The 26507-nt window shown below is 35.7% G+C and overlaps 2 protein-coding genes across 2 annotated transcripts; one reads left to right on the forward strand and one right to left on the reverse strand.

The window, feature by feature from the left end:
* Positions 1-506: 506 nt before the first annotated feature.
* On the forward strand, positions 507-20641 carry si:dkey-19b23.10 (uncharacterized). Its single transcript, XM_056462773.1, has 12 exons — positions 507-702; positions 7885-8711; positions 8809-8930; positions 9087-9233; positions 12822-13045; positions 16483-16634; positions 16715-16818; positions 16979-17039; positions 17576-17664; positions 17745-17879; positions 19401-19501; positions 19984-20641. Exons 2-12 carry the CDS (start codon positions 7940-7942, stop codon positions 20453-20455), a joined length of 2379 nt encoding a protein of 792 aa, XP_056318748.1. The 5' UTR covers positions 507-702; positions 7885-7939; the 3' UTR covers positions 20456-20641.
* Positions 20607-26294, reverse strand: zpax4 (zona pellucida protein AX 4). The gene is made up of 19 exons (XM_056462774.1): positions 26207-26294; positions 26037-26119; positions 25841-25930; positions 25613-25740; positions 25338-25478; positions 25196-25270; positions 24919-25089; positions 24698-24794; positions 24394-24617; positions 24113-24266; positions 23831-24039; positions 23633-23750; positions 23349-23554; positions 23136-23253; positions 22869-23038; positions 22658-22755; positions 21121-21227; positions 20780-21047; positions 20607-20656 (listed from the first exon to the last, which is right to left on the reverse strand). Exons 1-19 carry the CDS (start codon positions 26227-26229, stop codon positions 20647-20649), a joined length of 2490 nt encoding a protein of 829 aa, XP_056318749.1. The 5' UTR covers positions 26230-26294; the 3' UTR covers positions 20607-20646.
* Positions 26295-26507: the final 213 nt, after the last annotated feature.

Genomic DNA, 26507 nt, shown 5'->3' on the forward strand with positions numbered 1-26507 from the left:
TGGGCTTGCCAGACCTTAAAATGCTAACTATTTTGAAGAGTATTAAACAAACAACAACACATTTTTAAAATAACAGATAATATGATTTAAACATTAGATTTATGCAATGGCAAAGCCTCCACTCTTTGATATCATTTAATTAGGTTTTTTTTATCTCCACAGGCTGTTTCGAAGACAAATGGAGCTACGTTATACACTACAACACTGGAACAAACAATACGTTAATGTCCTACAACTGACATGACACATGTTTGTAGATTTTCTTCTTCCCAATCAGTATTTAGAAATGATAAATAACAATGACATAAACAATGTATAAAAAAAGAGAAAGTGAAAAAAGTAGGGCCAAGGACAAGAGCTTTGTCAAACTGAGAGAGCTGCCTCTGAGGTCTGAGTCGAAGCAACACCATTTTCTCTCTCTTTCTCTTTCTCTCTCTCTCTCTCTCTATGGTTTATGATGTTTTTTTTCTCACTCGTTTCCAGGATCACAATGACAAAGGCTTCAGAAGATCAGAGGAACCAAGAGAAGATTGCCGTACCGAAAAGTTAACCATCACCAACGCCTCCGCAGTCTCTCTATGTCTTTCTGTCTATCTAGCTTTAACAGTGCATCCCTCCTTCATTCACTCACTCGTGCTCACAGGCATAAATGTAGCTCGCAGAGATCAACTGTCCAGCAGGCCTCCGCTTCAAAACAGAAAGGTAAGTCACATCTTACTTTGTTTATGAACAAGCCAGCAAAGAACAGAGAGCGAAGTGAGTTAGCAAGTGCTTAAACTGACATATAGGCATGTCAGAAGAGTTTCTGCACGTGTTTAAATCCAGAAAACAAAGTTGTGTAAGACACAGACCTAGCTTTGCTCACACTAATCTTGTTCGCTTTTACTTTGTGGATGCAAAGCGATGTTGGAGTGTTTCGCTTGTGTTTGAAAGATTGTGCATTGCACCAGACTTGCGCAAAAATAATTTCAGCTGAGCAACACGAATGTGTGAGTCGCACAAAGGATTTCATTGGTGTTGAGGCCTAGTTTAGGAAAAGTTTTTAGGATGGAGGACATGCTAGAAACGCCAGCGTGAATTGAACAGTGTGGATTTTTAAGCCATACAGATCTTTTTTTCATTTAATTAATGTTTGTCTTTGTTTATCCGGTGCGTAATGTGCTAATATTTAAAAGTAATAGTAGTTCACGCCTTAAGAATTTATAGTGGCTTCTGTGACATTCTGTGACATTGTGAATGACAATGTAGAAAATGTCTAAATGTCTGATAATCTGATAACAGTATGTGCTTGAGAGTCATTCTCATGAAAAACAGAATTATATAGCGCATAATCCTGTGAAAACAGTCCGACAAACCTTTCTCAGTTCAGTGCACAAACCAACTTTATTTTTTTATTTAACGTTTAGCTTTTTTAGGGGGTAAGTTCAAACCTGACTCCTCTTGTAGGTCAGCTTTTATGTGCATTTAATAGTCGCACTGATGATTATGAGACTGATGATCTCAAACAATAAAATGTTTGCAAGATTCTTCCATTGACACACAGATTGGACAGTAATGAGCTGCAGTTGAGGCCAAAACTGATCCAGAGCCGTCATTTGCAGAGTATTCACACTTAATGACCATACAAGTTTAATTAAAGCATCAAAATATGAGGAATATAATCTGAACCGGAACTAACTAAAGTGTAAATGATACTTACGGTTTATCACAGAATATGGGTTTGATTTTACAACTGAAAAATGAAGAAGTATACACGGGCTGCAATATGAGTTATTACTCACTCATTCACTTTCTTTAAGATTATTCATGTTTGTTTTTACTTTGGATTGCCACAGCTAAATGAACCACCAATAACTCTGGCACATTTCTATATTAATATTAGGCAGTTTTTATATTTAATTTTTGATTATCAGCTATGCTCCTGCACATTTCTAAGTAAGCAGGTTTCCTTGAGCTACCACAAATGAAACAAATTAAAGCACTGTGCACAAAGAAGCCTTTTATACTCTCCAAATACACTTGAAAATCTACCTAACATCAATATAAAAGTGTGAAGATAACAATATTGTTAGGCCGGACGTTGTTTTTACTAACTGCTGTAGCGGTGATGCTGGATCGTTCAAATTATTTAAAAAAAAAAACTCAGGCCTTCAATAATAATTAAATGATTGTGACTTTTGTCATTCATGTACATCGAATGTAGAGAAAATCAATTCAGATTTATATTTTTATGCAAAGAAGCTCACCTGATGAATAATTTCATCCAGTCACCTTCATGATGCTGTAGATTGCTAATCCATGCGATGCTCATTCCTGGAAATATACAAAAAAAAAACATTAGTAACAATTTTCAAAGTTTACACTAGAAAAATACATACAAACAAAAGAAAACAAATTTATTAGGACTTGGCTTGACGCCCCCTACTAATAGAACAGTAATATTTTATCTATAAATAATTTAAGTGACTTCTTTAATATGAGAGGAAGTTCACATCCACCAATGGGCTGTTTCCTGTATCACTGCGGCCAAATTTAGCTTTAATAAGCATAAGTGACACTCCTTTCAGTACAACAGAAATCTGTGTTTACGCTAGGGTTTTGCAAGCTGTTCAAAACTCATGATGGGTCAAACCAATGATCAATAATAGCACAGTAAATTTTTATATTGGATAAATTCATTCAAAATAAATATATTGGACTTTGAGACCGATATGCTTAGTAAAATGCGTTTTCAAATTTTAATGGTCATGCAATTCAAAAACAGTTTTTATAATAAATAAAATTTAAAAAAGTTCAGTTTAGTTCAGCGTTAATCTCTAAGAACATCTATTTTATATAAAACATTGGTGGTGTATGATATGTCTTGGTGTAAATAAATTATAAATGTAAATAAATTGTACATGCGGGTTTGATTTGACTGTTTTACCTTAAAAGTATCACTTCAAAGTCGTTGCGTGTTTTAATTAACTTTTTTTAATAAACTGTGTTTTTCAGTTAACTTGAATACAGCAGTTGGGTTTGTCCAGATTTTACCAAAACTTAGGTTTAAAAAACTTGCATACTTCGTGTATGAATGCGTTATATTATTTGACTGTGAAAGGCAAAAAAATTATATATCAATACATTAATGGCCAAAAGTGATATGCTTCTTTGGAAAATCTACACCCATAGGGCATCAATATGTTATTTATGGCATGCTTTTTCCTGTCATAGTGTGTAGTTCAGCTTGGAGTGAGTAAATCTTTTGTTTGTATCCCACATTTCAATTGCTTCATTTGTGATAATGCAAGAAAATAAAATTATTTCAGAAATGTGCATGAGTGAATTAGCAAAATATCAATCTCACTTTAGTCATTGTGTACATGATTTCATGGGAGTTTTTTGTTACAATGCTCAGCATAAAGAAGTACAGCCCATTTTGACAATGAATATTTGTATCCATTTCTCAATTATAAGTAATTTCTCAGTAATTATAAGTAATATATTTTGATTTGAACAAAACAGATTTATTTAACAGATATATCTTTTGACATAGAACGATAATACATTAACTACAAAATTTTTAAATATTTTTTGTTTCCCTTGACTTCCCTCTTTTTTTTAGTTGTTTTTAATATTTTTCCAAAACATATGCATTTGTGTGTACTAGTTTTTAGACCGTTATCGTAAGTTATTTTTGTTGGATTAGCTTCAAATTTTGCTTAAGTACTGACTAATCTAATGTATATGCACAACTATAATATCGTATAGAAAATATGAATTAACTGAATAATTTGTCAGGGGTGTACTTATTATATATGCTGAGCACATTATCTGCATTTTTTCATAATGATAATAAAAAATTTTAAATCTTTATTTACACGTTTTGTCTAATAATTTGTCAGATAAATACTTTAAATATAGAGTTTTCTTCTTTTCAATATAATGCCCCAATATTTCGTTGGTTTAATTACGGTGATTAAAGCAAATATTGTACGAATGTCCTTTGAGGGCAGCACTTTCAGATACTGATGTACCAGCTTAATATAAACAAAATGTATAAACCATGAAGTCAATAAGCTTTACTTGTTAAATTTCATACACATCTTATAGACAAATACAGGATATGGTGTGAAAGTTCAAGACTTAACTGAGGATGTTTCATTGATGCCATGTGCATCAGAATTTAAGCTTTCGGGGTGAACACATGAAACACCTTTTGGAAATACTATATACAATTTATTAAATGAAGAAGCAGCAAAAACAACAAAAGAAACACCATGTAATAATTGTAATTCAATAGTATGTGGTACATCGCAGGCCAATAATCATTATATTGATGAAGCTGCAGTGTTCCAGAGATTTGACCTCTTGTCATTTTTATGTTATATAACTTTAACATTGAAATTTAGAGCAGAAACACTGCTTATTTTTTATCATTTAAATGGTCTTAATGCTAAACTTTTGTAATTTGCATATAATTAGGCCTGTCACAATAGTCAATATATCGACTCATCACACAACACATGGACATGACCTCAATCATTTTTGGTGATGCAATATATATCGCCCATACATAAAAACTATTCTTGCAACATTTGAGCTGATTGTGAACCGCTCAATCTCTATTAGAGGTGTCCGTGTCAGTATGGTTAAAAAAACACTATAGTATTTACTATAAATTACTATAGTATATTTTTATGTGGGTGTCTGACAACTGAAAAAAAGATCTGATAGCAGATATCGCAGCCTCTGTTACTTTTTTGTGACTTATTTGTATTTTATTTGTTTAGGATGAGCGTTTTCACATTCTGATTCCAATCTCTAGTTATTAAATTGTTAAAATGACTGTAATTAAATTTAATATTCTTAAGTACAAAATATTATGTGTTCTTTGGAAGAGTGTACTTAATTCATGATGATATTATATTGTCATTCTGGCATTATATAATGAGTGGCATAAAATGACAAGAATATCGTTTATCGCAATATATTTTGTTGCAATGTACTGTACAACAAAAAATAGATATTGTGACAGGCCTACATATAATATTCAGAATTTTTCATTTATGCATGGGCCAACTGGATAAAATGTTACACTCAGTACAGGGAAACACAACTTATTAAATAATAGCACTTTCAAAAATACATAAAACATGTAAATAAATATATATTGTTATAGTGTGTATTAGATGTGTCAGAAATGTACATTTATATTTAGTAATTTAGCTTTTATCCAGTACAAATAAAGAACCTCACATAAAGAGCAGCCGATAATTTCATTATTCTCCTCCCAGACTTAAAACTACGGCCGCATGCAGTCGATTGTATTTGTTTGGAAAGTCTGACTTCTTAAATATTATGGAAAGTGACTTAACATGTAATCCATTTTTGATTTTGCTGAAGCTCAAACACATGAATTCTTCCTCCTAAAATACATCATCGGCACATTTCACTTTGCATCATTCAGGAGCGATCTAATAACGGGCCCCAAGTCCAAATATATAAGAGACTGTATCTTTGGGGGACACAATTTGTGCTTTAAAAAAAAACCCACATTTATTTATTTGCATAACCCAAACTGCAGGATTCATTCAGTAAGATTATGCTCTCCTCTCATTCCTTTCTCACCACTTCCTACATTTGTGGACGCATTCATTTGTGAACTCTTTGCATGCACTTACGAAGGCTGTCTCGTAAATAAGATAAACGGTTTGATAGAATGATAGAGAAAGAGAGGAAAAAAAGTCCAAACCACTCTGCTGCCTTTCCCCTCCTCTGTTCACTCTTTCACACATCTGACAGAAAACTAGAAAACAGCCTCCACACTCCTCTTTCCATCAATTATATCCTATGTTGTTTCAGTCCCCCTTTAAGCCCTTTACCGTCACCCCATTTTTAAAGTTCAAACTTTAAATATTTAAATATGCACACAAAAAAGTACTGTAGGATGGTGACAATTAAGTTTTACTCCGATTACCTAAAGAAACCCATTTAAGTGAAAGTAAATAATGCTTCAAGGAAAAAAAGCAGGTGACAACGAAGGTAAAAACTAAATAGCATGCGGGTATAGAATAAAATTAGCAATTTTTATGATCCATGAATCCGTCTACTCTGTGTATTGTCTTACACCTCTTTATTGTATCACCCACATTATGCTAATAGTGAGGTTTGTGTAGGTGACTTCTGCAGGTACATTCATACTGTACTCACCGCTAAATTAACATCACCCTCATCAGCCAAACTGACAAACCTACAACCCGTGCGTGGGCCGTTCAGATTCACGGTCTATCAGAATTTAATCCCTCTGACCGAGATATGACACACGTTGGTGGGTGGACCTGTAGTATTGACCTGTCATTCAAAAATAAAAAGGCATGATTATTTTATATTGCGAACAGCAGGTTAAGAGTTTAGCATGAGAGAGACAAAAAAAAGAGAGCACAAAGAAAAAGAGAGGGAAACACTGTGTGTGGGTGGAAAAAGAGGTGCAGAGACAATGCATATGCGGTATGGAAACGATTTTATATTGTGGGTATAAGAGGGATACACATGCAGAAAGAGCTAGAGAGCGGAGGCGGGGTGTACGGAGGTTTCCCTTGTCCACTTCCTGCTCTGTCGTTGTTTCATGGTCAACTTCCCGTCACATGATTTTGAGAAACCACAATTTCTCACTGGTGTAAACACTGTTCTTCTTTTCACCCACACAAACACATGCACAAAAACACTCAGGCACATATGCATGCATGCAAAATAAAAAGTAAATAAAGCAATTAATTTAAACATCTAAAACCTAACTTTAAAGACGATAAAGTTTACAAACGTGTTCTTATTCTGACCGACACTCTCACACCCGACAGGAAGCTTTGCCTCTCACTCATGTCGTATACACTTACACAAACGCCCACACTTCACCTGCCAGTGAGACAACTCTTACGTTTTTTACACTCCAGTCACTAACCACAACAGATGCGAATCTTAAGAACAATCTAAAACGCCAGAACAATAAGCCCAAAAGGTCTTACAGCCTTCCAACATCACTGAAGACAGCACGCTTTTCTTAATAGTTTTAAAAAGTATAAAAAAATAGGGTTGCGGTGGATTCAGACATCATTTTGCTGTTTGTTCTACAGTCCACCATGATTGAGATCCTCGTTGGACCAAAAAGAGATGATAGTCTATGGGAGACTGTGAGTATGCTTGTGATGTAGGAGAAGAGATAAAAATAGACTGAGAAGGAAAGAAGGGTAAGGAGGAGAGCAAGACAGAAGAGGGAGGGAGATGTAAAAAGAGAGAGATAGAGGGAGATCCGTGACTATTTCCTCAGGATGTGGCTTTCGGTTCAGGGTTTTAAGGGAGGGGGGAGACTCTATTACCTTTTTGATCGGTGGCACCTGTGAAACAAGTGTGTGTGAGAAAGTGTTTTCGCGTTCAAGTATGATGCGTTTGCGCAGAAGTGAAAAAGAGGCAGAGCCTGCTTTCACATGTGGCTGTATTTTAATTTCGGTAGCTGGAGACACACAATTCACTAGTCGACATGAACAGATAGCACATGAACTAAAGCAACAGGTATGGACCGAGGGAGACGATCATTGGTGAGTGTAAAAAAAGAGTGAGGAAGAACGATGAGAGAGAGAGAGAAAGTAAAAAGCTATACAAAGGCTGTTTGTCATCTTCTGATTGATGCTTGTTGACATTTCGACTTTCGCATGTCTGTTTTACTTTGTTGTAACGTCGCCGTACTACTCTATGCATTATTGTCTATAAAAAGACCAAGATGAAAACAAACTACTGAGCAGTTGAGAAAAACAGCTCATTGTACTTGTTCGTGTGGTTTGGTTCACTAACGTTCGTGAGGTTGAAAGGCTTTAGATGATTTCTGATGGTCTTTGTGTGCCTTTTCAGTTTTCAGATGCTATGAGTGTCCTTTAACTTGAAGGAGGCATTTGCAACACGACACATGGCTGACCATACATCTCCTGATCCCGAGTCGCTCTCCTTCGCTCCTATGTTTCGACCTCATGCAGAAGGTCAAAGGTCAAACCACAACCTCTACCAACAAGGTTCAATTTCTGGGCTTAGCCCATTCGAAGTCCAGTGTGAAGAGCGCACTGGGAGCACTCTAAATGGAGTAGATCAATCGGGGAGCACTGCTTATTGGGGGAATACATCCCCAGTTCCCTCAATGGTACTCAACAGGAACAAGGCACAAGCTGGAGTATATGAGCCTGACTGGAACTCTCACTGCCACCAACAGGAGGCGTCGGAGAGTTATGAAACAACCGGGCATCAACAGCAAAAGCTGGATTCTTTCTCTGAGGCGTTTTGTAGTCGTAGCACTTCACGAATGCTAAGCGGAGGAGAGCAGAGCGGCTTCAGCAATACTATGCCTCCATCGCATTCGCTCTCCTTCCCTCTGGTTCTGAGTCCACCTCCGACGCCCCTGCCTCCTTCATCCTTCTCTCCTCCCAAACGACCTCAACACTTCTTGCCTGGTCAGATCTTGAGCCAATTACAAATACAAACGCAGACAGATGGAGCACTGCAGTTCTTTCCATCTCTACCTTCGCCCTCTACTGGCAGGTTCAATCATCCCGTTTGGCTCCAGCAACAAGCTGATGACAACGACAGCATGGACTTAACGCAGCATCTTACACAAGATTCAAACTCCTCTATGGTTTACTCAGAGCACGGAGGACCTCATCTGAAACAAGTAAACTCACTGCAGAAAGGTACGAGTAAAATAACCACCTTTTGTGTGGTGATCAGTTTTAAAATGTGTCCATTTTCAGATCTTAAGTGTGGTTTTTTGATGCTTTTCTCTTTTAGATTGTTCATTGCAAATGTCCCTTAACCCTTCCCTGACTCAACATCATCATCCTCAGTCCTGCTTGCAGCAACAGCTGAGTCACGAGCCTGGGACATCCGAAGACCACATATCATGGCCTCAGGTATGTTGGGTGCACATTTAGACACATGGTTAACTTTGCTGAGCAGATTAGATTGATGGCTTCGCAATCATTTGTAGATGTACTTTAAGTTGATTAACCTAGCATGCAATTTTTAAATAAATTATTGTGTTTACAATTACTTTTTCATATTGATAGATGGGGCAATCATCTCTTGGACCTTCTCTGCACCAGGCCAGTCTCCATATGCAAGTTTCAGTGCCAGGAGATGGATCACGGTTTGGCTGTGGACTGAACTTCAGTCCTGAGTCCTCAGAAAAACCACTAGGGTGCTCCAGCACACAAGTATGAGACGAGACCAACTATTTGCTAATCAATTTAGTTTTTCTGTAATATATATTTTTGGGTCAAAGACAAGACTATTTTGGCATTTGCATTTAAATTTACTTGACAAAAGAGATTTTTGTATACATAGAAATCATCTTAACAGCACAAAAGGCTACTTTAATGTATAACCCTTGAGGAAACAAAATGTATACACAAACAGTTTTACTTTATTATACACTTACCGGCCACTTCATTAGGTATACCTTACTAGTACCGGGTTGGCTCTTTTGCCTACAGAACTGCCTTAATCATTCATGTCATAGATTCAACAAGGTACTGGAAATATTCCGCAGAGATTTTGTTCCATATTGACATGATAGCATCCCACCAATTTCTGACCCTATCACTGACCCGAATTTCATAGCAGAAATTGAGACTCATCAGACCAGACGTTTTTTAGTAGCCTGCCTCAGTTTCCTGTTCTTAGCTAACAGGACTGGCACCCGGTGTGGTCTTCTGCTGCTGTAGCCCATCCGCCTCAAGGTTAGACGTGTTGTGCGTTCAGAGATGCTCTTCTGCATACCTCGGTTTTAACGAGTGGTTATTTGAGTTACTGTTGCCTTTCTATCAGCTTGAACCAGTCTACATGTCTAAATGCATTAGGTTGCTGCCATGTGATTGGCTGATAGGAAACTTGCGTTAACGAGCAGTTAGACAGGTGTACCTAGTAAAGTGGCTGGTGAGTGTATATGTTTAAATTATATATATAAATAATAAATAAATATAAATAAATAAATGGTATATTAGGTTCAAACAAATATTAAGTACATACTTAATCTAAACTGTACTTAGTGAAAACATATATGGTCATACTAAATTCTATAATTTTAAAAGTTTTAAATGATTAAATGCTTTATTTAGATTTAAATGTAAAAATTACTAGTTTTCTTGGACTGCAGTGATTCCTTAAAAAAGTCCTCAAATTATATCCTAAAAATACAATTATTTTTTGTATTTTCTATAACTGGCATTTCTGTTGGTGTCATCCTTAAAATGCATTATATTATTATCATTATTATTAGCATCATTATTTTTGTTCAAAACACAGAAAAGCATGGTGCATTCTAATGTATGAAGAAAATGTGAAGTTTTCTTTTTTTTTTTTTTTTTAAAGTATGCATTTCCTTAATCACTCCCTCTTCTAGCTTGCTCTAAGCAATATCTGAAACTTTGTATTGCAAGCACTTCTCTTAATTATTGCCTCTTTATGAAAAAATCGACTTGAATACTAAAAATTGGTTTATCATGAAGGCATTTGTTAATGAATAATTATAAACAAATTTCAGAAAATACTGTTTCTCTAAAAAATGTATTGTGGTTTCTACAAAGAAAATCAGCAGTTTGATCATTTACAACCAAGCTAATACAAAACATTGAGATCTATCCTCTTCAGAATATATTACTTTAAACCATTTTGATTGCCTGGGCAAATTTCTCTATTTTACAGATTCATTTTTACAAATGCAAAGAAAGTAGAGAAAATAAACATTTGACATGGATTCAAGATATGAGAGAGAGTATCACAGAAGATGAACGGCAGAGTATCTGTCTGAAGGCACCGACCCAGACAATTAATACACGATTTAAACTTCTGCAATATAAATGGAGTATGAGACTATACATAACTCCAGAATTGCTTCACAAATTCAATCCAATGGTTGAACATATTTGGGAGAAAATTCGAAACTTTTTGTCCATGCTATTAAAACAGGATCTACCTAAATGTCCAAAACTTTGTATTCAAACATTTTTTTCTGTTACATGTACTTTTATTAGCTCTGATAAGAAATTGTTAACTTTCTGCTTATTGCATGCAACACTTATAATAGCTTGTTTTTGAAAAATATAGAAAGCTCTCACTTTGGACAATGGTTGTCCCACAGTTGTTTCACTTAAAAAAAAAAAAATTAACATATAGTCAGGAGAAAACCAGAAAAGTTTTTCAAAATTTTAAATCCCATTGAAGGATTCCTAAAGGAAGCTGATACAAATATTTTTCTCTATATAAATTGTATCACCTGCTATTGAGATACCGTGATCGATTAAGAAGTAGAAAATCTTCTCTTGTTTACCCGTTTCGTTCAGTGTGCTTAAGACCTGTCAACACTTCCAGAGACAGTCTCACATGCTCTGCAGACCCAGAGACATGTCATTTTGGCACTTAAAAAGTTGGTCGGGTTTCCAAATCTCTTGCTTTCTAAAGCTGTCGATAATCGTATGTGTTTTTGCAATACCTTTTTATATAAGCCTACTTCTGCTTGGCTTCGCAGCTGGCTGCGCACACACAGTTGCAGTTTTATTAATTGGATGATGATATTTGGCTATATTACATAGGCTATTTTATATCTAAAATGCATTGGCATTCGTTTGCTTTAAACTTGAAAGAGAGAGAAGGGATTCTACCTGTCAGTGGGTGAGCACATGGCTCCTGAATAGCATAAAAGAGAAATAGTGGATTTCTTTTTTTTTTTTTTTATTTCAACAGTCTTTTTTACTTTAATCCATTGAAAAGAAACAGTGTATAACAGTGTCATAATAAATAAAACAATTGTTAAAAATTAAATAAAGTTTTGTTTGTCACATCTATTATTATTATTATTTTATGTGATGTGGGTAAGTGGTGTGTTTTAATCCAAGTACCACCACAAGTATATTTCAAACCTATGAGAAGCACTGATATATTTTTTTTATTTATTATTTATTTTAATTTGTTTTTTAATTTGGTATGTTTGATTTTGATTTCTGTAGTTCATGTTAAAAACTCCTAAAATCAATAAAGACAGCGTTTAAAAAAAACTTTTCTTGAGCAAAAAAAAACTGCAAATTAGAATTAAAATAAAATGACTACTAAATGCAAGAGACTTCTTTCAAAAATATTGAAAAATCTTAATGAGATATTAATTTTTAGTAAGCCAGCTCAAGCACCTCCGGTGAACTGTCATGACATTACAAATTGCAACGTTTAAGAAATTGCAAGGTTTCTTTAAAAGTCTGGTTTCTTTAATAAACAATGATCTTCACTGCCTGGTTGATACACAATATAAAGTGGGTCTCAGACCAGACAAAAAGCACTGAATTAAATTCCATAGTTCCACACCATGTCTTTAAAACATGGAAGTTTATTTTACCCCAGTCTTTCTAATGAAGTTTCTGTGCTCGCCTGCTGCTCTCTTTTTACACTTGAACAACTAAATGAATGCTCAAGTCTGTTTAACTACTTGTATTTTAAATTATATTATTAGTGTTTTAAAAGGAAACCTATAAAAAAGAAAATAGTCACATAAACCTTTCACCAGAAGTTTATCGGGGGCTGAAAATCACTTCCTATGCATATAGCCCATTCCCTCAAAATTTCAAAACAGCGAAGTATATAACATAACAAAAAAGTAGATCAAGCAATATATATAGATAGATATAAATATATATGAAAATCAGAAAGAACTGAAAAGTTACTAATATCTTGTTTTGCATTGTTCAAATTTAACAGGCTATGCATCATCATCATCACTCACTCACAGCTTTGTTGTTTCCTGTTGTCTCGTGTAGAATGTTCCCTGTTCTGTATATACTGGAGTGCCTTTCAGCAGTGTGATCCAGCTGAGCAGGGAGCTCATGGAGAACTGGGAAGAAACTATATCTCACTATACACCACCTCCAATGTTGAACCCGACACGCAGTGGCACAGGGCTCTTCTGCAACCTGCTGTCTTCCCTGGCTGTGGAAAACAGAGCACTGTGGACAAACGAGAGCAAAGATGAGGACTCACAAAGGTTAAAAGCATTTACTGTAAATGTTTTTTTTTTTTTTTTTGCTACTTTTAAGTTTAAGTTGACCGCTAGTGTCAGTCTTGTCTGTCTTTAAAAAAACTAATTGTTCTTAATAAACATATGCCGAAAGTCAATAATTCAATATATTGTGACAATGAACTTGCACAATATTGATAGTTTAAAATATGAATAATTGTTTGTTATTATTGGAGTGATTTTAAAGAATATTTACATTGTATTTGCAGTGGTGCTCATAATAGGAGCCAAATTCTTGGAGACTTAATTGGTTAAATGAATAGTTCAAACATGAACATTTTCACATTTTAATCTGGCGTGTGCGAATGCTGAAATATTGAGTGAATGTTCTGTGACTATTTATAGGGGTATTGCATGCTAACACTGTGCAATAAGGCTACAATTAGTTACATACATTAGTTACAATAAGGCTACATTAATTAACATTTGTGAATTAGACATTAGCCAACATAAGTTAAACTAAACTGACAATGAAAAGGTAAAAGATTTTATTAATTATACTAATTTCTTAGTTAATGCCTATTAACATGTTAAAATCATAGCCTTGATCTGATTACAAGTCATACAAAATTATTAGCCCTCCTGTGGATTTGTTTTTCTTTTTTAAATATATCCCAGATTATGTTTAGCAGAGCAAGGTATTTTCAACAGTATTTCCAATAATATTTTTTCTTCTGGAGAAAGTCTTATTTGTTTTATTTCGGCTAGAATAAAAGCAGTTTTTATTTTTTTTAAACCATTTTAAGGTCAACACTGTTAGCCCTTTAAAGCAATATTGTGCAGTTATACAATGATTTGCCATTAATTACCCTAATTCGCCTTATTAACCTAATTCTTAAAACAACCTAAAGTCTTTAAACTGCACTTTAAGCTGAATACTAGTACCAAAAGTGATATGTTATATACTGTCATCATGGCAAAGATAAAATAAATCAGTTATTAGAAATTAGTTATTAAATTATTATGTTTAGAAATGTATTGTAAAAAAAATTATCTTCGTTAAACAGAAATTGGACAAAAAATATACAGGGGGACTAATAATTCAGGAGGGCTAATAATTGTGACTTCAACTGTATAGATTTTTTTAAAAATGTTAATTTTTTATTAAGAGTAAATGTCGCCACAGTGGAATGAACCGCCAACTTATTCAGCATATGTTTTACACAGCGGACGGCCTTCCAGCTGCAACCCAACACTTAAACAAAATTACTTAAATTACGAATTAAGTTTGACATACAGTTTTCAGTAATAAATTAAAGGGGTGGTCCACTACGATATCATATTTTAAACTTTAGATGATGTGTAATGTAGCTGTGTGAACATAAACAGCATCTCTGAATGTAAAACTTACTGCACAGCTAAGGGTCATGGCAGGAGGCGCTATGATGTTATAGCAGAGGGAGAGCTTAAATTCCATCCAAAGGCTGCTATTTCCAAAGAGCTTCTTCTATTTCTGTATTTGGGCTTCCAAATGACACGACACAAAGACAGAAGTGCTTACAGTTCAATATTAATTATGTTCCAGAGAATTATAAAATACATAGCAAGCATGATTTGACAAAACACAGCTCCAGATTCTCTGCCAGTTCAGTGCTGGATTCGGTTAAAATCTCATCAAAGGAGCTGCTCCAGCAAGCAGAAGCTGTGGACTCACAATCCCCAAATCACAGCACATTATGACACATGACCAATCAGAGCCTCTTGAGGGCGGGCCTTTCAGAGGAACTAGGAAATATGACAGTCGTTTTCATGTTAGCTGAGTAGCTGTATATAATCAAAGTAAGATTTATGAAAAAATAACATGATTTCCTTCAAGTGAAACATGAGCACACATTGCTTAACATCTTATAAACACAACCAAGCCTTAAAATTACTTTCTGGACCACCCCTTTAAGTTAGTCCTTTTGTAGGTGTAACAAGTTTTAGTAATTTGTTTAAGAAAACATTAATGGAACAGTACATACAGTACAAATCATTCAATATGATATTGTTCATGTAATAATAATAGTAAAAATACATTTATTACCGTACAAATAATTCCCTCCCCATGTTAATATAAAAATAATACTTTTATGTTTTGTGGCAAATACAAGTATTGCTCATTATTGATAGTGAACAATACTTATACTTAATTTATTACTGACAACTGTTATAAATCAAGTTTGTCAAACTTAATTTATTTAATTGTAACAAGTCAAAATAATTTGTTTAAGTTTCCACTTTTTACAGTGTATAGCTCATGACTGTGTGGGAAACCGGAGCACCCGGAGGAAACCCAAGCTAACACAGGGAGAACATGCAAACTCCAAACAGAAATGCCAACTGACCCATCCAAGATTCAAACCAGCGACCTTCTTGCTGTGGGGTGATCGTGCTACCCACTGCGCCACCATGACACCCTTCATTAAATTAACATTTAATACAACATTTAATAATGAAACTTTATTATAAAGTGTTACCTATTTTACCTACTTTATATTCCTTCTGCAATTTAATTTGGTTGAAGTATTTGTTTACTATGAGCATGTATAAGCACAATTAAGCAATACACCAAGTATTTTTGTTATTGGGCGGCATGGGCCAGTTGGCATTTCTGTGTGGAGTTTGCATGTTCTCCCCATGTTGGTGTGGGTTTCCTCTGGGTGCTCCAGTTTCCCCCACAGTCCAAAGACATAGGTTAATTGAATAAACTAAAATGGTAGTGTGTGTGTCAGTAAGTGCGCATGGGTGTTTCCCATTACTGGATTGCGGCTGGAGGGGCATCTGCTTTGTAAAACATATGCTTGATAAGTTGATAAGTTTAGAAACAGTGATAAGCTTATTTCACTGTGGCAAATTCTGAAATAGACACTAAGCCGAATGAAAACTAATGAATGAAAGAATTTTTGTTATTATTATACCAGTTATAACGTTATGAGTAACCTTATTTTTACAGCTTAAGTCAATATGATAAAGCTGTATAGCATTATAAAAGCTTCAGTAATTAAACTGCAACAAGAAAACTTGATGTCACCATAAACCTCATAATTAATATGTCTGAAAAGATTAATAATGACATTTGATCTGTGCAGAAATAAATGTACACTGTAAAACCAACTTTATCAAATGAAATGAGTGTAGTTAACTCAAATTGTACTGAAAGTTAATTCTACTAATTTGAAACGAGTTTTAAACTCAATGTTGAAGGTAATTAGTTAATACTCTAATTCTTCAATTTAAATGGAGCAAGTTTACAGTACTCAGATTGATTAGTATTTTAACTCAAATGGTTTGTTGAAATTGGTTTCCTCAAACAGTTTAAGTTGGCTCAACTTATTGGGTTTTACAGTGTACAAGTATTGTGTAAAATGTTGCTGTTCTTGTTTTGGTAAAACCATTTTTTTTCTAATAAATTCACACCCAAGGTGCATAAATATTGGCCCAGAGTATCAAGCAGAGTTACCAGATCTGGTAGCTGAAAGTGAACACAGCATGCATTCAGAGGAACCAGTCCGGGAGGAGTTATTATGGAAACCTTGGGTGGAGTTAGAAGAACATGACATCCTCTTACAGCATGGTAATCTAAATAACACACCACAGCTACTTTCAAAACAGCAGTTTCTAGAAAATGCATTAATGAGTGATCTCGAACCTCAGTGGAGAATCTTCTTGACCTGAGTGCCTCCAGTGTTCTGCCAGGAGGTGGCGCCAACTTGGAGCTTGCTCTTCATAGCCTGTCTTGCTGCCAGGGAGATATTCTAGTTAGTGCAACATTTATTATTAATTACTATTTATATATTTATGCAATATTTAAAATGACCTTCTCTAAATGTCAATGGTAATATATACTTCTAATATAGACAAAGCAATTCTTCATATCTTTTTCCTGATCTCCACCTCCTCCAATATTTCATTCAACAGGCAGCGCTGGAGATGTTGTTGTTTACAAACTCCCCTCCATCAGAGAACTACCACTATTCTGGTAAACACCTAATTGATTCTAGATTCACCAAAAAAATTTAGCCTATACAGTGCTCAGCATAATCAAGTACAGCCCATTTTGAAAACGAACTTTTTATCCATTTCTCAGTGAATGTAGGTAATGTATATTGGTGCATTTAAACAAAACAGATTTATTAAACCCATATATTTATTAAAATACTATTTTAGTCACCAAGATAATGCAATTAAATTCAAGCAAATGTTGCAAAAATAAGTTACAACCTACAAATATTCCACAAAATTTTTCAATTTCCTCTTTTATAAATGTGTATTTAATATTTTTCTATAACATACAAATTTGGGTGTACTAGTTTCTGGGCCGTTCTCATAAGTTATTTTGTTAGATTAGCTCCAGATTTGGCTTCAATACTGACTAATCAAATGTATATGCACAAATATAATATTGCATAGCTTCCTATAAAAAATATGAATTTAAAAGATAGATTTGTGAGGGGTGTACTTATATATGCTGAGCACTGTATGTTGTGAAATGAGACTAATTCTGTTTCCATTTAGGCAAGGACATCTGGACTCCCAGTGAACAGAAAATGTTCCATAAAGCATTCGCAATTTATGGCAAAGACTTCTCCTTTATACACAAAATGGTAACCCATTGACTACTTAAAATGCCAAGTCACCGAATATTAGAGATCACATTTGCGATTTGGCATCTTTATACTTTCAGGTGAGAACAAAGTCAGTGTCACAATGTATTGAATTCTACTACAACTCCAAGAGGCTTTCAGAGAAACAAAGGAAGCAGAGGGAGAGAGAAAAGGAAAGTTTGGAGGCGGAAAGACTTGCAGCCGTCATCAGTCAGGTAGGACCGACATCACTTGAACTCCTGCAGGTGAAACTTAGAAATATTTAATGAATTGTTTCAAAATTCGTATCAGTGGTTCAGAGCTTGATTATATAACTATGTAATCACATATCCTATGTGTTTTCCTCTAAAAAAAAAAAAAAAAAAAAAAAAACAGCAGCAAGAAAACTGCAAGTAAAGAAATCATAGCTATATGCCTATGTTTATGCCTGTGCATGCTGTACTATTTACATGTTAACAGATGAGATTATTGAAATGACATTACTATAATAGATGGACTAATGAAGTATATTTGAGACTACAGTCTATACATATCTTTTTTGAGACTATTAAAATCGAAAATTAAGCAATATCACCCTTTTAATGGACTTTCAGTTACCTAGAATGTGACTGTCGAAAACATGTTGCGTTTACAATGTTTTCAGGTGCCGCCAGCCGAATACATTTTCAAAACAAACTGTTTAATTGACTTAATTCACTTGCAATACAGTGAAAACGTGTGTTTAATATACTATATGTCTAAAAACTTGCCATAACCTTTAACTGAGCCGCCAAGTTATCCAAAACTTTGAACGCTTCAAACGAAGCAGAATAACGTTAGTTTACCGTGGCCGGTATACTGTAAATAAATCGTTTGAGAAATGTGTTTCCACAGTCCCTAACTTACATTTTACGACCGTGTCCTTGTCTGTAAACCAGGCAAATTCATTTTGAAACGGGGAAAGTGATATTCCGACTTCACTGTAGCAAACTTTACAGACTTAAGCCTCGTTTCGTGAGCGCATAATGCCGCGCATGCGCGTCAAGCACTCAGTTTGAGGAAAGTAAATCAAACTAATAATATCAGCAGGCTACTATTTTCGTTGAAGGAAATGTTTTAAGTTTCTTAATCAGTGCCAATTCATCTGTACTTTAAAAACATGTAACAACCAGCAGCTTTCGTCTTGGACATAGTTTGGAAGACATTCTGGCAATGTTTTTTGTTAAAACGCCCAAAGGGGTATATTCACACAGACTTTTAATTTCAGTCAGCCAGCCCCAGGGCTTCCGGTGAATTGTCATCACCATGGATAATCAATAAATCGTGTTTAAAATCTGGTTTCTTTAAAAATAATAATAATAGCAATAATAATAAACTGCGATCTTCACTGCCTGGCTGAGATTTGATAAATGGGTATCAGACCAAACAATACTGCATTAAATTCTACTTTTCCGCATCATGTCTTTAAATATGGAAATTAAATTTACACCAGTATTTTCAATGGAATTTCTGCACCAGCCCGCTGCTAATGACGGTGCCTGCATTTAAACCTTTCATCTCTTTTTATGCTGTAACAACTAAATGGATGCTTAAGTATACTGATTATACCTGAATTACATTACAGTATCAATGTTGCAAAAGGAACTTTATGAAACTTTCACCGGAAGTTTATCGTTGGCTGAAAAAGCTGTGCATATAGCCCATTAAGTAACTGCAAAAAAAAAAAAAGTTAAAACATGTCACTTAATCTTTCACAGGTTGCTCCTGCCCCAACGATGATGGTTAATCAAGCCAATCTTGACAGACTGATTAATACTGCACCACTTCCCACAAGCTTTCCCTGTAAACAGTGTGGAAAGTAAGTGCAGACATTTTTCCTGTAATAACAGATTTAATTGGTTTGTCAAAATGAAGATCATGGCTTTTTGCAAATGCATGCTTTTGTTAGACATGCCTTATGAAAACTATGGTTTTAAGTAGGGCTGTATAAAAGTTTCAGCATCGATATAAATCGCAATGTGATCATTCACAAGTCACAAAATCACAAGTATTTGCAATGTATTTTATCATTTTGCATGTGTTTTGAGGCCTGTGCATGAGGTTTTATAAAAAAAATAAATAAAAGCACTCCGGCTTTAGAAAATGTACGGTTTGTAACTTTGAAATAGATTAATTTTATGGAATAGTTTATAAAAAGACTCAAGTATTATTTTTACTTTTGATTAATCAATTACCCTTTACCTGAATGCATTTCAACTCTTCTTAACAGTAACACACTTTAGTATTTTGCTAAATTATATTTTAAGTAAGTTTGATTAACATTTTAAATTGTGTTTTCAGAATGTTCTATAAAATCAAAAGCAGAAATGCTCACATGAAGATTCACCGGCAACAGCAGGAGGATTGGAGAGAAAAGTTACAGATTAATTCAAACCACCATCATGGTCTTAACCTGACTAGAGCACTGGCTCATCCAAGTCAGCAAATTCTAACACCAACCCACCATCAGAATCATATCCTGACCCAAAGTCTCATTCAGAATTTGGTCAAGTCACAGACCCAGTTAGCTTTTCTTCAAAGCACAAAGACTCCACGTGTGTGCCAAACCAGTACCACCAATTGCATGGCTTCCACACAGAACCCACAGGTTGTGTCTAAAGCACTACCACTCCACACTGGACATCAGCAGACATGGAGCTCCTTACATGGTGTAGAAACTAGTGGTTTTTTCTATAACAGAGGCTCTTTGGTAAATGGACTCCACTTGGCCATTCAGGACAGTGTCAGTAAACCATGGACTGATACACAATAACTGACTTCTGCTAAACTGACTTGTACAGTTGTTTAAAACCTTAAAATGCATCTTATTAAAATATTAGCCATCAAGAATGGTCATATCTTTGAGTTAGAAGGGCACCAGAAGTACTTAGAATGACAATTTTAAACATGAAACCACACAAAAATTAAGGCTTAAGATGTTTATTCAATTCAAATTAAAAGTTTCTATTTTGTCCTGTGGGAAAAAAAAAAGGGGGGGGGGGGGGTGGAGAAAGAGGTGTTACATGGGCCATTATAAAAACGAAAAAAAAAAAAAAAAAAAAAAAAAAAAAAAAAAAAAGAGAAAATGACAAGTCACCTATGAGCATGTTTGTCTTCAGACCAGCGCAAATGGCCCAGACGCTTGTAGTTAATTGGCTTTTGTACAATGGTTGTCTGAAAAGAGGGCTGCAAAACAGTGCTTTCCTGGATTTGCACTGGCTTTTGAACAATGGCTGCCTGAAAAGATGGACGAAAAACTGCACTTTCCTGGACTTGAACTGGTTTCTCTATAACAGTTGCCTGAAAAGATGGGTGATAAACAGCGCTTTCCTGGACTTGCACAGTCTCAACGATTTTGGGAGGAGCTGGGGAAAAAAAAAAAAAATAAAATTACTTCATGCAGTTATAATAAAACTGCAGACACATGCTTCAACTTACCCATCACAGACTGTATTACTCCAATTCCAGCCGCATCAACTTTGAACCTCAGGTCCACTGAAAGGGTTTCAAGGTAACGTACTGGGTAAATGCACCTCACGATCACCCTGGAGAAAGATGTACAGAGAAGCCGCACATGAACTCACATGCGGAGCTTGATTTGTTTTGCCAGAATCATGTGATTAGTGACATCCAAAGCCTCATTTGAGTATACCCATGTGACTGCTTCAAATTGATTTTAAAGGTTTAAACACCCTAATGGCTAAGTATTAGCACAAGATTAGGCAGAGATTACATGTTACAGTTTCAAAAGCACTGCACCAGATCTCTTCATGCAATAGTTACTAGTAAAGCTTTCGAAATGGGGAACTGTCCAACTCTGAACTTTGCACTGATAAGGGCTGTTTATTACTCGAGTTCACAGCAGCTCTGAAAACAAAACCAGCAAACTATTCTGGTTTGCTGGTCAGACATAAAATGACAAATGAGTATTACGAGAAAAATTTAATATTATTCTGGTTTAACTTGTTTTCAGCATTAAATGTTTCATTGTAATGGTGTAGTAATCTTTAGGCAATTGTTTGGAGTTTTACATTTCAAATATTACATTTCAGGGTCAAATTTATTGCAATTTAAGACATCACTTATAATGCCGGGTCTAAAAGAAAGTTTTTGCTGCATGAGGGCAGTGGCTAATATTTATATTAACTGCTATGTCAACACTTGTTTGTTAAACAGAAGGCTACAAATATTATATTAAACACTATGGGTCCAAAGTTTGGGGTCAGTGGGATTTTTTTTAAATTAGGCTTCTGCTCAAGGCTATATTTTATCAATATAGTACACATTGTAAAATTGTTAAGTGTTATTGCACTAAGAAATGTTCAAACGTAGTTAAACAAATTATAGATGAATTCAGCTTCATTACTCCAATCTTCAGGGTCACATGATCCTTCAGAAATTACTCTAACTATTATATTAAAAGTAAAAAGCTACTAGTAATTTCATTTGAAACCTCACAGCAAGTAATAATTTTTTTTAACATTTAATAAATGCTGCGTTGGACAGAATAATTCTAATTAATTTTTTTAAATAAACTGATCCCAAACTCTACTTGTAGTGTAGATCAGTGGGCTAGTTTAATTTGTGTTGATCATAACAGACGTTTGTTGATGGGCAGTGCTTTTAACATCTTTGGTCGGTCAAATCTTTAAATGCATTAAGGGCAGCACATATATTAGCCTTACCCACGAGTTTGTTCACCCTCCGCCTATGCTCATCCATTAGTCTTCCATGCAAGACCCCCCCCCCCCCTACAGTGAACTATATAGGAACACATTTGCTTTTGAGAATCTTGGATTTTACTAGTCAGTCATGGGTGGTGCAATTCAACATACCTAGTGTAAACTACAGTAACTGGAAAAATTGATATTGTGGTGGTTGGATTACTATAAGTTGGTCGGTTGTGAACATTGCTTTCCTACACTTTAACTAGCAGCTTTAGAAGGCTTCATTTTTACTCAAGAGACATAAATACCTGTATGCAGCATCTCTAGTGATGACTGGCTTTGCGTCAGAGGAATACAACTCATGAAGTTTGATCTCATTTTCATAGGTCACATACCACTTGTCAATCTGAAGAGCAAGAACCATGCAATTAGATTTAAAAAAAAAAAAAAAAAAAAAAAAAAAATTAATAATAATAATAATAATAATAATAATAATAATAATAATAATAAGTCACCCACCTCAACTCTAGTGCCACAAGTGTTAAGGCCAAAAGAGAAAAGGACTCTCCTCTCATCAGTTTCTTTGGGTCCACAGCTTGGGTCTAATAGTGTGGTCCGGGCAGGGTCTGCATTAGGTATTGCTTTAGTGATGTCACTCACTACAGTCATAATACCCTCAGGAGAGCACACTACAAGACAGTGACAGTTTAATAGCATGCAAACCACCACTCAAGCTTAAGACCCACAATACTCTACAAAGCCAAACTTCAAGAACACCAAGATTACCCAAGAGCTCAGTGGTTTGGAAGAGGCAGCGTCTGGCTGAAGATTGCACAGTTTCCAGTGTTTGAGCATTTCTTGTGAAAATCTCAAATTTGGCAGAGAACTGTTGTAGAGTAATGTCCTATAACAGAGTGAGGTCCACAATGTCATCTACAGGCAAACACTGAGGGGGGGGGACCCCACCCACAACTTCAGTCTCATGAGTGCTTAACAGACCTCATAGGTGTATCCAGCTGTAAATAGAGGCACATCCATTATTAAGGCGCTGCTGTCGTTGGTAACTTTGTAGCCACGCTCTGAAATCAGTTGTGGGGTCAGCCTGTGGCGGCCAACAGCAAAGTCCCACAAATGATCATAGCCACGGTGCTCTTTCCTGAAGCTTACACCATAAGCAGCACACATGCTCTCAAAAACTGGAGGGGCTGTTGAAAGTTGAAAAGCCATCAGTGCACAAGACAAGGTTTAAAATTAGTGCACAAAACCAGAATTAAGGGTCTTACAGGCTTTAACAACCACAGCAGACACAAAGGAATAGTGGTAATAGGTCTCCATTTGAGGTATGATGTTCAAAGTCCACTTAACGTTCAACGAGTACTCAAGAACACCCTCTGAAACAAACTGAAGAGAAACAGTATGGAGTTAAATAGTTACATAAATGCATCCCAGTTAAAATTAGTGAGCCGCAGATATTCACTCACCTTTTTCACAACAAACTGGTCTTGAAACGGCACCCTAATGATGTATGCAAAGGTTAAATTGGTTTCAGAGACTCTAGTGATAGAATAGCCCATCTGGATGGCAGTCGATACAGAGATCTCCTGTCCATTAAAATCCATGGACACCAGTTCCACATCAGTAGGTACATTGCCCAGATAGATGGTAAAGATTTCTTCCACAATGTTGGTTTCTGGAGAGGCAGTACAGTTAAATATGGAAATAGGGAATTGAATTTAAGATAAAAAAAAAAAATTCCAACTCACTGTTAACGGTATAGAGAACACGAGGAACTAGCGGACTGGATATTTGCCGCACTACATTTTTCTTAGTCACCATACCACTGTGGTCCACATACGTTTGCTGGTAGGCCAGCTGGACAGTGTAGATCTCATAATACACATTCTCCATTATGAAGCTCTGAAAGGAAGGTTTAAAAAAAAAAAAAAAAAAAAAAAAAAAAAAAAAAAAAAAAAAAAAAAAAAAAAAAAAAAAAAAAAAATTAACAAATTCTCTGGATCATAAGTGATACAAAAATGACTCATACCTTTCTGTACCCTCCCTCAGCACCAAAGGGGATGCTACTCTCTACAGTATTCCCAACCACCATCACAGAGTAGCCACGCTCTTTTGCAGGCAGTTCATCCACAATCTCACCATCAACACCTATGGCCATGTACTCTGTCCTCAAGACAGGAAGCCCTACAGCCAGTGGAATCATTACTGCAGGAGTTCTCCACTGAAGTCTATAGCCATCAAAACGACCTTCATCTGTAATAAATTACAAGCAATGCTGAAATATAGCACCTGAAAATTCATCGTGCAAGTGATTAAATACAAGTGGTCCTTACCCATTGAGCAAGATGCAACCAGATCCATCATGACCACCATCCAGGTCTGTCTGAAAAACACTGTGGCATGGATCGCTTCAACTGCGACATCATTGACCTGAAACAAGTTTGATGCAATGGTCAACGTTGGTGTAAACAATTCCTAACGTTTATAAAAAAATAAAGCCAAAGTGAATTGTTCCCAAACGGTGGAAGTACATTTAATAAAAATAAATCCATACCATTTTGACAGTTGCATGAGGTTGGCCATAGGCAGTCCGAAAAACAAGTCTGCTGGGTGTGCCCATTACGGTGTACCCCAGAGCAGCAGCCTCTTCAGTTGACATAACTTTGGATCGTTGTCCCTCTTGTTGCAGAATAATCTGCCAGGCCTCTACTGCTGAACTGTGAGCCTAGATAGGGAGAAGGAAAAAAAAAATAAATAAAAAAAAAAACAAACAAACAAACAAACAATCCAAATCTCTTAAATTGTAAGACTTGAACGAGCAAACTACCCACCACTGCGTAAGTTTCAGAGAATTCTCCCTTTATCATACTAGTTGAAAGGCAAGGCATCTCAGCTTTCACAGACACCTAGATGGGTGAAAGCAAGGTTTACAAGATTGGCAGGACAAACACTACATAAGAGCAAAACTCATACCTCCATGTAGTTCTCCTCACAAACAACTTCTCTTGGAGTGAAAGTATGAACATTGCAAGTCTGAGACACATTGAAAAATGATTCCAGCCCACTCTGGTCCGCGATGACCACACGAAACATGAAGTTGAAGACCTTGTCAATCTTGAAAGATTTGTAAAAAATAAATAAACCCACACGCCAATGCATCTTTGCCGAATTACACAAAAGTCCAGCCAATAGCAGTAACTCAATTACCACCGTCCTGAAAGTGGTGCATCAATGAAGATGTTCTGTACCTGATTGTCCGTGTGACAGGAGAAATAAGAGGCTCTGAGAAAAACACGACCTTGAAGAGGCTGGACAGAGTAAGTATAACCACACTGAGCTGCATAGCGCTCAGTAATAGAATACACACCTGCAGCATCTAAGGGATCATAAAAAGAAAAGTTGAACCCAAGAGGGGGGGGGGGTGTAATGTGCATATACATTAGAGCACTCTAAAATAGAACGAAAAACACACACACCAATGGCCTCAAAACGTGGCTTCAAACCAGATGGTGGTATATCTACGGAGACTAACAAATAGTGGGCCTTGCATTCCACCTGAATGGGAACTAGGAGAGAGAAAGAGAAAAAAATAAAAATATAATAATAATAATAATAATAAATGACAAGCACAGACATTAAAACTTCATGAAACTCTTTCTGGTAATCCCTTACCTTGTGGCTGCATGAGGGACTGCTGAAACGTGCCTTTGAAGTCAGGAAGAGAAAAAGCTACTGCACACAGGAGAAGTAACCCTCTACAAAGACAGAAACAAAAATGAAGTTGTATTTGGATTCCAAATATAGGTACAAACGTACTCTTAAAAAAAAAAAAAGAAAATTACCCTGAAACAAACTCTAACGCCATGGCCACTGATTACCAGAAGTGTCTGTAGTATGGTAGCTTAAACTATAACCAAAACTACATTAGCACTAAACCGCACTATCCTAAGCTAAACGGCTTAGAGTAAAGATCAACTGACTGCTGACTGGGTTTTAAACGTGTCATGGTGATTGACTCGTTAGAAAGTGGGCGTGTTTGATTGTCTTCTTCAGCAGCAGCTGTGCTTATTAGGGCAAATGTAATTTAATAATTGGCTGCAGTTATTTGTTAGCTGCAGAACATTGGCTGTAAAGCTCCGTCCT

The sequence above is a fragment of the Danio aesculapii genome, chromosome 7 (genome assembly GCF_903798145.1).
Source record: "Danio aesculapii chromosome 7, fDanAes4.1, whole genome shotgun sequence".
Lineage (NCBI taxonomy): Eukaryota > Metazoa > Chordata > Actinopteri > Cypriniformes > Danionidae > Danio > Danio aesculapii.

Excerpts from the sequence above, each read along its gene's own strand:
- si:dkey-19b23.10 (XM_056462773.1), top strand. The coding sequence starts at position 7,940 with ATGGCTGACCATACATCTCCTGATCCCGAGTCGCTCTCCTTCGCTCCT. Across the intron at positions 8,712-8,808 it reads AGTAAACTCACTGCAGAAAG|ATTGTTCATTGCAAATGTCC; the intron begins GTACGAGTAAAA and ends TTTCTCTTTTAG. Across the intron at positions 17,040-17,575 it reads AGAGAACTACCACTATTCTG|GCAAGGACATCTGGACTCCC; the intron begins GTAAACACCTAA and ends GTTTCCATTTAG.
- zpax4 (XM_056462774.1), bottom strand. The coding sequence starts at position 26,229 with ATGGCGTTAGAGTTTGTTTCAGG. Across the intron at positions 25,741-25,840 it reads GCCACGTTTTGAGGCCATTG|ATGCTGCAGGTGTGTATTCT; the intron begins GTGTGTGTGTTT and ends ATGATCCCTTAG. Across the intron at positions 24,618-24,697 it reads GGTTGCATCTTGCTCAATGG|ATGAAGGTCGTTTTGATGGC; the intron begins GTAAGGACCACT and ends AATTTATTACAG.